The following is a 16,333-nucleotide window of genomic DNA, read 5'->3' as shown; positions in this document are numbered from 1 at the left end:
GTGTTTTAACTACCACTTTATAACGTGTATAAAACGTTTAAACGTTGTATGTGCTACCTGGGAATCGGCAAGTTGTTAAGAATTTTTTAATTTAAAATCGTACTAACTCCTGACTAAATGGAACTTGAAATACAAAGATATTCGTACAGATGTAACTTCATCCCATTTGAGCGACATTTAAAACAGTATCGCCGAAATTTGGCGGCTGAGACAAGATCCCTCTTTACTAAAAATTCCGTTTTGAAAATATCATATGGCAAGCAGATTTAAAAGCGGCGTAACTCAATGGGAAGCACTTTCCAAAAGGAAACACAATTTTGTGTCTTTGTTAAAAATGTGCATAATTTTTCTAATGCGTTGACAAAGAAAATGTAATTACTGCTTAAAATAGATAAGATTGACCAAACTCTAAACATTAAACTTAAAAAAAAAAGGCGCCGAAGATTTTTAAAATTAAAACAAATAGTTCAAAATAAAAGTAGTTCTTATAAAAATATATTTTCTGTGTTTTAGCAAATCTCAGCTATCATTCTTTCAATTAAGAAGAGTTTATATTAATCAGACACATTACTTCATCTTCTAACAAAACTAAAGTCAAATCCATGAACTTCATTAACGCGTCTTCGGTAAGAATTCGCCGAAAACTTCCTATGTCATGGCATTAACTCTTTGAGAAAATCCCAGTATTGTCGTGTCATTGCGAGAGGATTTACTTTTTATCGCAAATAAAAGTATTTCTGAAGCGTATGTAGCTCTTAAGATTCCATTATCGTGCCCTGATGCAGGATTACTTTAATCGGATTTAGTGCAAGTAGATATTTAAGGTGTAATGTGGTTAAACATTAATATTTAACTGGCTACGTACTAATTAACAAGCCTGTGCGATTGAGAAAAATATTCTGAAGTTTATAAGATTATGTAGAGCTTATGGGGTATTTATGGAGATGAAATTATAAGGTTACAGAGTTAAAAAATTGTTATCAAGTTCTGTTACCCTACTTTCTGCTTCAAGGATATATTATAAGAAATAATAATATTATACACAAATGTCAAGAAGAATACAGTAAAAATTATATCGTTTAAACAGGTGCATTGGTTCGGTGTTCAATTTTGGATCTGCCATGGAATTCAATTGAGCACAATCATGCGTAACTGTACTAAACAAGATTCTTCAAGGAATAGATATACCTAGGCTTAATTAGTGCCATTATGTATGAATAAAGTATATATATCATTTGCATTTCTATTTTGGTGGTATGAGTATGACAAGAAATACGCCCCGATTTAAACGAGAATACATTTCTGCATGTCAGCATTTATTTTCTATGACACCATATAATATCTCTTTTCATCGATTTTTTAAGATTATCATATAATTTAACGTAACTATGATGATTAAAGAGCTAAATCAAGTTTTGAAAGCAATGTGTTATTCATTTGAAAAGAAAAGCAAGTAGGTAAAATAAAAACGATATAAAATTATTTCTTGAAACCATCATGACGTAACAAACACCAACTTCCTTTTTGAACAGGGAAAAATACCTTAAAAACAACCTGGACAAAAAAAAAAAAAAAAAAAAAAAAAACTTTTTTTCTTTCCCCATGAAACTGACATGTGACATATACAGGGATTTCCGTTCTAACTGGTAAGACCTTTATTTTTGCAACCGTTAGTCCTAGATGCATACTTCCAATTGCAAAAATGTTCAAAATCAGATGATCAGTTAGGATATTGAAAGTTTGAAGCACAAATAAAAATGAGTCAAAAAATGCAAAATTTAACTTTTTATACGGGCCCCAGGTCCCTTAACTAATATTTAGAGAAATAGTCTCCTTTGAGAGACGTTCTTACACAAAAAAATGACATTTGCGAGACCAAAACTGAAGGAGATATTCGAATTTAAAATTTTAAGGGACCATACAGAAGATGAGATTGGAACTTTTCGCCCTTTCAGAAGTGACAGGTCGTCAAAGTAAGAAAAACAAGGTATTTATATTTTTCGTCGCTATTCAAAAATAAATGTAAATGTTATGCCGTGATAAGCAAAAACACACTAAAAACATCGAACAATTTGAAAAACCACACTCTATGCACACATATAAATTTAAACACTTGTTAACCTCCGTATTTCTCTCCAAAAGGTGTTATTGACGGCGAGTGAAAAGTGCTCACAAAACGCTGCGTTTCATATCTCGGTGAATATTAGTCGTACTAATGTCAAACCTTTTGTGTTGGAATCATTTTTCAATGGAGAATATTTCAGTAACGATAAGTTAGGGGACTTGGGGTCCGTTTAAAAAGTTAAATTTTGTATTTTTTGACTCATTTTTATTTTTGCTTTAAATTTTCAATACCTTAACTCTGCATCTGATTTTGAACATTTTTGCAACAGGAAGTATGCATCTAGGACTAACGGTTGCGAAAAAAAAGGTCTTTGCAGGTTAAAAAGGAACACCAATGTAGTAATTAGAATAGTAAAGTCTAGTATCATAATGCCTGTATACATAACACAATCTGTTACAAATAAACTGCAAAGAAAAAAAACTACTCCAAAGTAACTCATCAAGACTTTTCTTTTTAATACTAAGTTTGTGTGAATCAAATCCTCGTTTTGGTTCGAGATTTAGTATGATGTGAACTTAAACGAAGGTGCCATTATTAAGGTTTTCTAAACAGCTGAAAAGATCGAAACATTACAGAAAGTTCGACACATACACGTTTTTCAATATGAACAACGTACCTTCAAGTTTATTTTTCGATATTTGTTTAGTAATAACAACTAATATTCAGTAAGTTACCGTCCTATAGCCAGGGCTAAGGCAGCAATACATGAAATACACCGCCAGCTCAGTGAATTCCAGCCGATGACTGCAGTTTCATGCTTAATAGTACTCATCAGCTCGGCATAGGATTGACTGAACTGGAGGTGCGAAACCTCTTAAGGGAGCCAAGAGTGCCAAACAAATTGCCTGATCTGAGCTAATTTTCGTATTAGCTACCAGTTTGTTTGGCACTCTTGGCTTCCTTAAGAGGTTTTCCTCCTCGAGCTCAGTCAATCCTATGCCGGGTTGATGAGTGCTAATAAGCACGAAACTGCAATCCTCGGCTGGAATTTCGAGTTGGCGGTGTATTTCATGAACAACAACTAATTTTGCTGAATTTAAACATATTTATTTCTACGCTACGCTTAACCTTAATGCGTACTTTAAAAATTTGAGAAATTCGCCACAAAACAGAACCTAATCTGTTTAAAAATGAACAATTGATATTTTTCAAGAAGTAGAAAGCAACGTTGTTACTGCTAAGGCTGTGCTTAACATGACTACGTTAGCTTATCTTAGAGAGAAAGCATTGATTCATGAAATTAAATTTTCATAAACTATTTCTAATATAAGTATTATTGTTCATCAAGTATGATGTTTGTATGCAGACTATTGAAATTGGATACTTTGATGGTTTTATCAAAAAATGGTGCCTCAAAGAATATAATATTGGCCTCTTAAATTGTGACCGACATTTGTAATGAAAAATACAATATAATTATGAGAATACAATGATCTAAAGGGTCATTCCCCTGAAAACGGTCATTTGTACCGCAAATAAAGCCTCATATATTTCATGAAAAGTAATACTTTGAATCATTAATGGACACTTTTTTTCTGCTCATCAAATTACAAATTTATATGCGATTTCTTAAGCAAAACATTTCGTCATTACCCTGTGGAATTATTGTATTGACTTGTTTGTGGAATGACCCTAAATGAGGCCGTGATAGGCTGATCGGCGAATCTTTGCAATCGTAACTGGAGATTGGTGGGGTTGATGTCTCCTGGTCGAATATCATCCGTTTACGCTAATCGAGACTGGTGTTCGGTAAATCTGCTGTAGTCACATATACTTCAATATTCCCATTCCGAATGCATACCTCTGGAGGTGCTGCATCATTAGTTTATAGGCCTCTCGGTTGTATCAAAACTCAGAGGGATCCATTCAAGCGGTTGCAGTGATATGCACGGAGAGCTCTGAAGTGCTCACTGCAAATAAATCCGAAACGTTCCTGAAAAATACTAGGCAACTAATGTACTTTATTTCTGCCAGTAACGAAACTGGAAGACACCAGGAAAAAATCCCGATAAAACTTAGTACTATTGATGAAATTAACCCGGACAATTTCTAAAACTTTTCCAATCAAAAAGTCACATGATTCCGTAATAACTCGGTGAGAACTTATATATGTATTTGTAGTAATCGCTTGAAAACATCCTGATTTGTTAGGAAAGCCCTAAAATCAAATATGACCGCGGCAAAAACGGATTGTCAAGCAATTCTTCCAAAGCTACAATATCCTTAAAATGTATTACTGCCTTGATTGGTGTTCAGTCGAGCCGGATGGGCCGAAAATAATGTGATGAAGAAGCACCTAATATCGAAGTCTATGTACTTTTAGTCTGATAGTTAAAAAGTTTTTTAGTGTAAAATTTGTCATTCGTAGATTTAGCCACGGTTCAGGAATCTTTTTCTCAAAAAAACTTTTTTTTTTTTTTTTACAGAAAACTGATGTAAATACTTGAAGTCCCGGAAAGTTACCCGGATGCAATCAGTGACGTTTCGGATTTATTATTATTATTATTATTATTATTATTTAACAGAGTAGTGCAATCACAATGCTAAGTGAACTTGCTATTTTAATTGTTTGCAATTACGTAATTTTCTTCCTTTCTTTCTTTTTTCTTTCTTTCTTTTTTTTACAATGTCTTAGTTTTCTAAGCATTCGAATAAAACTGTATACTTTCGAAACCGCTTTCGTAAATTCTTTAAAGATTTTAATAAAACTAACATTAGCATATTATGTAGGCATTAAGCAGAGCCTTAAATTTTCACAAGCGAACACGCATTATTTTTGTACTTTTAAATTTTAGACACGCATTTAATTAAATGTTCCCCAATTTACATTTTGCTACCATAAACTGTAACAAGCTTGAGTTATTTCATTCCAGTTTGAAGTAAAAGTACGGAATAAAACAACATAAACTGAGTGTACGGATGACATGCCATGTAAGCATAAAAATAAGTGGAATTTCCCCGTTTAATTAAAATTTAGAAACACAGTTGACATTAGGGTTTATTTTCTTAAAAATCCTGCACCTGGAAAAATAAGAACGCTCTTCATTACTATAGATTAAGGAGGCCTAAAATGTAAGCCTATCTTAAGAAATCTGATGTGACCCCTGAATGAATTTCTTAGCCTATTTTAAATGTTTTATAAGCGTTTTTTTTTGGGGGGGGGGGAATCGCGTTACCTCCCAAAAGTTGCAGTTTTGTATCCTTAATTGGGGAAATATTTGAAAAAAAAATCCAAGTTAATATTTTTAGTTCGCGCATAAAGGCTAAAATTTAAAAAAGATATGTGAAAAATTGAAATTTTCGAAAAATAACATATATATATATATATATATATATATATATATATATATATATATATATATATATATATATATATATATATATATATATATATATATATTCGTAACGCAACAGCCATAAATTGTCAGCATATAGCGTAGTTTGAAGGTGAAAAATATTTTATAGCTTTTAAACAAAATCTTTAGTTCGCGCATACGCCTTAAATTGGGCTTCAAACTGCATGAGATTTTAGCCCAATTTTAGGCATATGCGCAAGCGAAAGATCTTATGTAAAAGCTATAAAATGTATTTTCAGTTTCAAACTACGATATATACTAACAGTTTATCGCTCTTGCTTAGTAAAAATAAAAATTTTTTTTTTTTTTTTTTTTTTGAAAAAATCAATTTGTAACATTTTTTCAAACTTTCAGCCTTATGCGCGAACTGAAGATGTCAACTTAGAATATATCCCCCCCCCCCTTAATAGAGGATACCAAACTACACCGTTTGAGCGGTAACGCGATTCCGAAATAAAGAAAGCATTTCTTCGAACCACCCTAGTACACAATATAGAGACACATCTTAAATATTTTATGAATTGTTTGTTTTATTCTGCACCTGTAAAGTATAATCTATACCACTTTGAAGCTGACAGAAATTGATTAGGTGAGAGCGACCAATTTCAGCAGCGAGTACAAATTTTGAAGATTTTAAAAAAGCAAATGTATTTATTGACGCGATGTGCATAAGTCTATGGATTTTTTATAATTCTTTGTCAAAGTACTGTTTCTTTTCGATTCTACTGTGTTTGTTAATTTGAAAAAAAAAATGCTATGTTTGTTATTAATGTAGTACTGTCCGACTCTGGCAAGTTGAGTTCCGGTGCCCGATATGTTAAAAACGATTCCATTTGTAGAAATATGAGTGAAAAAACGGCTTAAAAACTTGCGGATTTATTTTGCCGCGTAATTGCCCGTTTGGCGCACAATATAATTCAGGTAAGAAGTAACAAGCGGCACATGATTTTCTCGCCAATAAAAGGGTTTCCAATGGTAGTTCAACTCTAAGCGTAACAATACGTCTCTTCTTACTGATTTACCCTTGAAAGAAATGGACTCGCTCAATGCCATATCTCAACTTCTCAGAGGTGGACAGTACGTGCTTTTTGCTTTGCATAAATACAGCAGACGTACGCAAAACAGAAAAATGGAATCAGAAAGAACAGTTACTTTTTCGCCGGTGTCCTATTTTTTTGACAAACGTCGATGCAAACAATTTTCCATACGTAGTTCTTTATTTTAGTCAGGTTTGAACACAGTGTAATGTTGCCAGTGTTATTGAGTGTAACGTTAAATGGGGGCACAGTCGGCTAGACCGCCCTGTTAATACCAGACAAATTTACTTGAATATACGCTCTGAACTCATTGCAAGATTCCGAACCACAGTTGTAATGTTAAGTTAAATTTAAAAAATAAAGCGTTTATTTAAAATTGCTAAACCACAGTATTACTTTTTGATTAATTATTAATCAAAAAAGAGTAACTGATTTTAATTTACACTGTAAAAAAAACGTGTACGGTTACCAGTATTATTGGGTGTAATGTTGCTCGAATTATGAAGCGTAGAATATCGTTGTTTTAAAATTTCAAATTGTTGGAAACCCCTGCACTTTGGTTGCTATAAAGTCCCACCTGCAGTCAGTAGAATTCAAAGCGCATGCGTAAAGATCAGCATCGGAATAGAGTTGGTGAACTCTTGTTAGCGAAACAAAAACCGGCCTTTCTGGCGTAGCGGCAAAAACTCTTGCTTTGTGACCTGTCTGTGGGTTTAAACACCACTCAGGTTATTTCCTGTCTTAGTGCAATAAAAATGTCTTGTTTGTATTGGTTGAGAAAAGCATGAACTCGATGAATACTGCTAAAACAAATGATTGAAAGATAAAGTTGTGAAGAAGACAAAAAATAAAGGATTTTTAGCATTGTTTTTTACATCCTGTTTTTACGAATTTTCAAGTATTTTAACCTACTAATTTATTTTTATACTTCAAATTTAAAACGCATAGAAATAAATTCTTACTTGATATTTTAATACATCTGGATAATTTAAACAATCGAATACAAAAAGTCTACATACAAAAAAAAAAGTTATCCAGTAAAGATAAGTCAGATAAAAGCACAATTTTTTCTAATTTGTAACATTTTAAACACTTTCTCTGTAATCGTACAGAAAATGCTGGTGTGACCAAACGCAGAAATTAGCATGGCATTACTTTATAGTTACATTACCATGGTGTAACATTTCGCAAGCGATGTGTAACTTTACACGAAGTATATCAGTTAAGTTACTCCAGAGCAATGAAAGCAGCCATGCTGCCATTTATTTTATGGTGTGAACTTAGGGTAGACCGGGGCACGTTTACGCATGGGACACGTTTACGCAATGCCCTTTTTTCAGAACGAATTATCACTGGCGGGACAACAGTCATAACAGATTGATGTTACTCCCTAGCAAATTATCTCACAAATTTTTGAGCATTAGTCGAGCTTCGGTCCAGAATACAGAAATAAGAAATCAGTTTTCTAACCAGTTGAGTAAAATTTGTGTCGCACGTTTGAAAGCTTATTGTGATTAAATAATAGGGGAAGCTGCTGTACCCACCGACGGTTGTACTTACGGACGTTGGTTGGGAAATTCAGGGTATAGTCTAGATAGATCCTAATTGGGGTTCAACGTGTGTGTCACAACTCTCTCCAGTACCCCAGGAAGCTTCAACGCCATCAAACGAACATTTAAGATTCTATCACATTTTTTCGGTTTTAGTAGGATCTAAGTAAAAAAAAAAACATGATTTTTTTTTCGTCCGTCGTGGATTGTACTATTAATTTTTTTTTTGCAGGCATCATGTTCCCCTATAGTTTGAAGGTTTTTGTTTCTGATTTTTAATGTTGTAAAATTGTGGTCCTGTCGATGTGACTGGCTTGCAAAACTAAAATGGTGTACCTTTGTATCCAAGGACAAATAACCACATGTACCTAGGGATGGCAATTTTTAGTCTCCTTGGTCACACATGAGTCTTCTTACAACGTGAAGTACCTCAAAATGGTGCCTTGTCATCAACGTCCGAAATTTGCTTTCAACAATGATGATAAAATTTGAAGTAGTGCTGGAAGATATAGTGTTTAAGTAACCCCCACATATTGTAGGATCTACAGACCGTCAATCCCTCCTGTTTTCATTTGAAGTCGACTTTTCTAGATGTTTGTTGGTTTAATCTAAACTGAGTTTTTTTTTTAATGGGTTAATTTTGGTTAAAGGTTTCAATTTGCATATAAATTGAGGTTTTTATGTAAGTACATAGAGAGTCATAATATAATGAATCAATTTTTTTTTGTTTAAAAACATATAAATTATTCATAACATCATTAACTCTCTTAAGAGTAATAACTTTTTTAAAGAGTTCACTGATGTCAAAAATTAAGGAAAATTTTTAAAAAAGGGAAAAAATCTTCGATTAATTTTCAAAGTTTAATTTCTGTTGGATACTGTATTTATTTTTATTTTCAATGGATGTTTGAAGTATTTCAATATAAAATGGCTTGTGAAATGTTCCGCTTCTGAGAACGCAATGAATTTAAAACCAGCTGCACTTGCCTAAAGATACTGATAAGCAAAGGGGGTGTTTAAGGTCACAAAACAAAAAGCTATTGGCAAAAACCATTCAATCAGACTGAAAATGAAATAGGGGTGATCAGATAAACTTTGAGCGGTCTGTGAGACCGCACCTCCCCTGTTAAGGGTTAAAACTTAATTTCCTTCTGTTTACTAAAACTCGGAAATGGAGAACAATGGTGGATTTGACAAGGTCCTGTCAAGTTCTACACTGTTAAAAGTTTTCCGAAAATTTACGGTAATTGTTACTGGCATCCATGTAGCCAGTAACTATTACCGTAAAAATCAAATGTTACTGTAAAATTTTACGGTTTCCTCGGTAGGCCACAGCAACCAATTGGCGCCGGGATCGCTTATTTCTCCGGTATAAATTACCGTAAAAATCAGCGATGCGTTAAGTCCGCCATTTTACAGTAACAATTACCAGAAAATCTTCCTGAATTTTTAACAGTGTATGCTTCACTTGGTTTCTTCTAGTATCCTCTTTTGTTCGCCATATTGCGTCAATTCACCTATTATTGCAAAGTATTTTGCGTCTGAAATTATTTTAATTTAGCGATACATATTTATTTATGTCAATTTTTAAAGTATAATACCTTTTAGATTTTTTTTAAATATAAAATTGACATTTTACTACAATTGCTGCTCTTTGATGATTTGGCATCACTTGCGCAGCCCCTGTCAAAGTTACAGCTAGTCGTATTATTTCACGGAACGCAGGTAAAAACTTTCACTAGCAGGTTCTTCTTATCGACTGTAAAACATATTGGGATGCTTTAACTACAAACATTTGCGAAAAAAAGCAATGGTATTCAGAGACAAAAATTATGCAAGTGATGAGAAAAATAATAGTTCTCCTGCTTAAAGTATGATCATCACATTCAAATGCCTTTAGAAAACGAAGACTTTTCAGCATTTGCAAAGAGCTTGCGGTAGTGGATGTAATCATACATGAAATAGAAAAACTAATAAAAGATAAATATATTGATGACATGGAATAAAATATGTACATATAAATGGTTTATATACATTTATTTCGTTGTAAAAGATATAAGCCAGTCTTTCTGATTTTCCCGAAGAAAACAAAATTTGTTTTGTTATGAACTATCTTTTGTTTCGTGTACAAAGCTTGATACCAAAAATAAATATTCTTTAAACATATATTATATATATTTATTATCCACTTGTTCAGGTAAGTACAAAAATACACATATTGACAAAATGCATTAAATTAAGGGACCACTTAAAATCAGTCCATCTTAAAAGTGTAACCAATATCGTTCTTAATGTTTTATTTGTTTTTTTTTTTTTTTTCAAATTAAAGATTTTAAAATATTTGTATCAATCAACGCTTTGAAAACATTGTTCTCTATTCAACCAAAATACAAATTTCCCGAAAGAGATCTTTTAAAAAAATAAGTAAAATAAAATAAAGAAAAATTAAAAACAGAAGTAGTTTCGCGCATATTTTGCATGTTTAATACAGAAGCCGGATGCATTAGTTTTATTATCTCCATGCAAACACATCTGTTTTAGATTCATCTGCCAAAAGAAAAAATTAAGGTACAAATCACAGCTTTTGAGTTATTTTTTCACAGATAAAAATAAACATATGCCACTATTTTTCTTATATCGACCACCTTCATTATCTTTATGATCATTTATTTGAAATTAGTATATTACATTTTCGCCTTGGCAGTAACAACGACACAATTTTTGCGGCACATCTTCTACGCATGTCATTGGCTCCTGAGAAGTTTACTATCCCTTATGATTTCGTATTTTTTGCACCAGATTGTGTTTCCACCCAAACGGCATGCTGCCCTCCTACGTAATATGAAACAGGCAAATCCGTCGCAGGATTTTTTTCGTCGCAGTCGAAGAGCTGTTAAAGATAGTATGTTTCTATGCGTCGGTGCTTAATATCATAGGTTTGCTTAAAATTTATGACAGGTCCTTATTAATTGCATTAACTAACAAAATGTATGGTTTAAGAAAATACATAAGTACATAAGATTTCTTTTTTAGAGGTGAAACTTTTTCTTGCCATTTTTGGAAAATTAAATAGAAAAATTTAGAGGTAGAGGTAAGCATTATTTTGAATTTTGCATTTAGAATTTTTGATAGTTTTTGTTTAAAAAAAAAACCTTAAATGCAATCTAAAAAATTACAAATTTCTCCTTTTTTCACAATGTTATTTTTTAATGTACAAAACATGAAAATATAATTAACCTAATTTTTAAGGAGTATCTTAAAAATGTAAAATATGCTTGAGCGGTATTAAACATGTGTTTAACCTAAAACATTTGGTTTTGGTAGTTTATTGGCTGTACAAATGTAACAAATAGACCTTGCAAATCGCGTTCTCTCACGCTTATTTTATCAAGTGACTATAATGTTCGAAGGAAATGCCGTGAACCACAGTAGCTGTCGCTGAAACAGCACCCTAAACAAAAACGCTCGATATTAGTATGATCTAAAGTAACGAATTTTGTGCTTTTTCCCACGTGTTTGAATCAGCATAACTTAAAAAAATTTCAACATAATATACAAATTACTTTCCTTATTTTGAAAGAAGTAAGCGATAAAACCTTAGCAACATTTAAGAAAGGAAATTTAACTGTTAATAGTATCAATTTGGCATTTTAGTGCGTAATTGCACTGGAAATAGTGTATTTTGATAGCCAAAATATTTTTCGTTATTCGAATACTTTAATACTCAACAAAAATTTGAGTATCTCTCTTTTCGTGGAAAAAATTAAGCAATAGTGAATTTTCTACTTCAAGTACATTTACTTAATTCTTTTACAAACAATATTATTTCTGGAATCCATCTCCACATTTTGTTATTAAGCAATGTTATATTTTAAGCTTTGAGTTAAAACAAATAAAACGGTAACTTTTGCATGAGAATTATCTCATAAAGTTCACTCAAATTAAATATTTATTGTATATAGTATCTTTTTAGAAATATACAAGATCATTTTTACATTTTGGAAGTTTTTCCTGTTACCATAGTCTTTATATAAATTAACAAGTATAAAATATTCTTCAGTAAGTGCAACGTGACCAAAATACCAAACTCGCACTGAATAAGCTATTCGTAAGTTGATATAGTCACTTAAAATTAACGTATTTAACTTTTCATAGATACAAATAGCTCTTTTAAAGTTTATGCAACAAGTGTCCACAGCATCATTTCAAAAGTCACTAATATTCTCAGTGTCAGCTCAACTTGTACAATCTTCACTTTCTTCTTTAGAAAGTGGATAATCCTGAAATAAAGGAAATACGAATTTTATGAGAAAACTATAGACAATTTTGCTTATAAGTCTTTATTTTTGGAAGAAAAAAATCTTCCTACATGACATATTAATATCTTTATAGTAAGTTTAAATAATAAATTCAATAATACATGATAATAAACTGCAGTCTGTTAAGTCTTTTATTTGTTTTAAAAATGTCGTTTCGAGCAAAAAATTAATATTGTAATTAATACATAAAATATATACTTTACAATTATGAAAAATAACAATTTTTGGAAACTTCAGGGTAAGAGTTCCCAACCTGTGGGTCGCGACCACAAATGGGTGTCATGAGGATTTTTTTTTTATGATGTCGTGAAGATATTCCTAATTTTTAAACATATAGTATTTCATTGAATGATAAATCGGAAAATGAAAAATACTATTTTTTGTTAAGATATTAATACTAAAATATTAGCGGTATAATGCATCGTTAAAAAATTGGAAGTCGTCACAGAAATCAAAATTGCTCATCGTAACAGGCACATAATAAAAAAAATAATTATTTACTGTTACTATAACTGTTAAGAAATATCGTTAATTAAAATCACACTGTCTTACTGAAAACATAATTTGTTATTACTAAAAACTAACTCGATAGAAGAATGCCACTTAGAAAAAATACAAATAATCAAGCGAAATATATTAAAGTTGTATAGTTTAAATACAGTAACTTTAGTAGGTTATTCTGAAAACTACTCTAGTAACTAACTGCAAAGCTAACTAAGCTACATGCATAGAAAGTAATAAGGTAAAGTGCTCGTAAAGAAAAACACAAAACTGAAAAACTTTTTAGAAGCACTCAACTTGCTTATTTATTTTTTTTAAGGAAAAAAAAAGAACATATGTAGTTACTTTTTTTTAAATCAATTCCGGACAAACGAAAAATAGTTTAAAGAAGGAATAATTAAGTTGAAATATTTTCATGTCAATGATCATTCAAAGTAAAAGGTAAAGACGGTAGGAGCTCTTTTTTCTTTGTTACGAAAATCATATCGCTTCAAATAATAACTATGTTCACTGCACCTGGTAATTTGTGTACCCCATGAAATTTGTGTAAGGAGTTCATACTTTAACTTGAACTTTGCTTAAGGACTTTAACTTTATGTTTCGCTTCACGGAACAAAAAATAAATAAAATACATTTATATGCTCTGATATTTTACTGAATTTCATTATGAACATTATCTTTTATGCATATCGTGTCTTTAGAAAAGATGTTGGAGTTTCGCCTGCAAATGGTACTTCTGCATATTATTGAAAAGCTCAAGAGTGTGATTGAAATAATTCAATGGGAAAACTGCTACGCGCATGTTGTATGTCGAACGTTGTTTCTAAATATGGTGGTTGAATAAAAGTTCTGTGACATAGATTAGATGCGCTCACTATAAGCTAGCGTTTTTGCAGCTGGATTTTTTTTCTTCAAAAACTTAAAACGGAACATAAAAATACCTTTATTTTTTTTCCGAATACATAATGAGGTAATATGGGGTAAAATAATAGTTCCTAGTTCTCAGAACCAACAAGTAAATTGTTAAGAGAACTGCGTCGTTGCTGGTTTCCTACTTCCCTCAACATTTTTTTTCTTTTTCTTTTTTTTTTTTGTTTAACGATACTTGTATAGAAAATAGCGGATTAAGTCTGATTTGAGTAGCCCTCTTGATTATCACTTTTGGTACTTGGCCCTTTTTTTATTTTTGGACCTTCTTCTTGATAGGAGATTAAGGGGGTCCATGACACAAAAATAGTAAAATTTTGCATTTTTTTTTTAATTTAGAAAAAGAAAATTCTATTTTTTTCTGCTTTAAAGGACGTTTAAATCTTGTTTCTATCTTAATAGGAACGAAAGATGTAATTATTTGTGCGTCATTCATTTAACTAATATGATACTTAACTTTAAAACTTTAAACGCGTTTTTTTCCAAGATGCAATTTTTCCCGATTTTTCGCATTCAAACTCTTATAAGTCAAGAACTGATACAGATAACGTAATGAAATTTGGAACGTATCTTTTTGAAATAGTTTATTTTCATTTTTTTCGGAAAATTTGAAAAAAAAAAAGTTTACTTTAAAAAATGTGATTTAAAAAAATGGTACCTTCGAATTTTTCGAAATGTTTTTTCAAATATTTTCTATTTTTTGTTAAATCATTTTTTTTAATCGACGAATAAAACTAAGATATTTGTGCTTTTTATGAAAAAAAAATGATTTGACTAAGAATATTTTAAGTTTTAGCGATTAAAGAACCCCATATTTTTGAAGAAAAATGAAATTTATATTACTATAAAAAATATGTTATGATTTTGCTTATTAAATAGATAGTGAATCAATGCAAAAAATTCAAAACTCTAAACTATTTAGTCATTTTTTTTTCAAAATGTATCCTGGACCCCCTTTAGTCTACTAACATCAACAACTAATATAACTAAGTGGAGCAAACATGACCTGGCAGCACCGTGAAGGCTGAGATGACGTTAATCACACCATCAAAATGATGCCAGGATACTGTTTGACCACGGATTGTATGGAATTGGCAAACATCCAGTGAAGGCGATTCCATCTGAATGAGGGGGAAAATAAAAATCTTATGCGCGTATGCCGCTCATTTGAATGATACTCTGCTTAATTTAGAGGCTAACATACATCTGCAAAATCTGACATCCCTGAAAACTAATAGATGCTTCCATTTCCGCGTGTAAACCGGATATTTGCCTTTCCATACAATCCGTGGTTAGACAGTAGATTTGCCCCAACTTTTTAATTTTTTTTCAATAAAATACTACTATTACCATGTCAGACATCCGTCTGTTTAGCACAGGACACTGGTAGCGGAGAAAAGCTTGTAGATGACGTGCTCATCATGGCATTAGCACCTTCAGGAATGGTGGAGAGCGTTTGTAGAGGCATTGATTGCCTTTCGTGTTTTTTCCCACTCTCTTCGACAGAAGTCGTTGATTTATGGAACTGTAGAGTAACCATTTCTACTGGCTGAGGTGGTATCACCCAGTCCGTTGACCAAGGAGGAGCGTTTTCGACACCCTACAATTAAAAAAGAAGGAAAGAAAAACACTTATGATTTAAATCACTAAATTCATATTTGTAATAAAAGATTTTTTATTTGATTCATGTTTATTTCATGTTCCTTACTTATTATACTCTAATGTTATTTTATAATTTTTATTTATAGTATAATCGCAGTTAAATTCGACTCCTTAAGTAAAATGCATTTATTATACTGCAGTTTGAATTTTATGCCAATAACTTCAAAATTTAATAGAGTAACATAATTTCTGAACAATGAAAAGCTGCTCAAAACATAAAAGTAATCGTGTGAGAATGACTTATAAGGTAACAAATTAATTTCCGCTATTCCCAAAATTAAATCGCGAGTACTTAAAACTTATTGATAACTGATGATAACATTATTTGTTTGATGAAAATCATTTAAGCCAAGTGAAGTAGACATTGAACTACGTGACACATAGCAAAGGGACACAGTAGCAAAAAGATTATCATCGTGTGAATTATATAGAACCTCTGACAATAAAGTTCAGTGAATGAAGTCAGAACGGCCGATCTGACAACACTGGCGAAACAAAACGCTGCAACTTTAACCGGAACTTTCTGCCTGCATCGTTGTTCAGTTGAGCGTTATTTGTGCTCCGTGTAAGACTTCTACAAATAGTCCAGTCAATAGATACATTTTACCTTGCAAAAAATGGGGTCAAAGATTTTATTTTTTTAATTTGTACATACTGGTGCCGACATGGAAAAACCAAGTTATCCAACACGAAAGACCCCGGGAAAACTTTTGGGGGCCGAAAAACCACAAAAATTTGTGACTTTTTTTGTTTTTTCCAAAATATCTCCGAAATGGTTCAACTTAGAAAAAAGTTGTAAATGTAAATTTTAAAGAACATAAAATTTTCTACAATTTTTGTATTTACAACTTTTTTG

General features: G+C 31.7%; 1 protein-coding gene across 1 annotated transcript in view; it reads right to left on the bottom strand.

The window, feature by feature from the left end:
• Positions 1-10,258: 10,258 nt before the first annotated feature.
• The window catches only part of LOC129226707 (uncharacterized), a 159,358-nt gene continuing 153,283 nt past the window's right edge, over positions 10,259-16,333 (bottom strand). Inside the window, exons 13-14 of the mRNA XM_054861336.1 lie at positions 15,166-15,415; positions 10,259-12,348 (exon numbers count right to left, since the gene is read on the bottom strand). Of these exons, the coding sequence (XP_054717311.1) occupies positions 15,170-15,415 (246 nt within the window). The 3' untranslated portion in view covers positions 10,259-12,348; positions 15,166-15,169. The remainder of the gene's footprint in view (positions 12,349-15,165; positions 15,416-16,333) is intronic.

The sequence above is a fragment of the Uloborus diversus genome, chromosome 7 (genome assembly GCF_026930045.1).
Source record: "Uloborus diversus isolate 005 chromosome 7, Udiv.v.3.1, whole genome shotgun sequence".
NCBI classification, from domain to species: Eukaryota; Metazoa; Arthropoda; class Arachnida; order Araneae; family Uloboridae; genus Uloborus; species Uloborus diversus.
The sequence above is the reverse complement of the archived record's forward strand: the minus strand, read 5'-3'. Positions and strand labels throughout refer to the sequence as shown.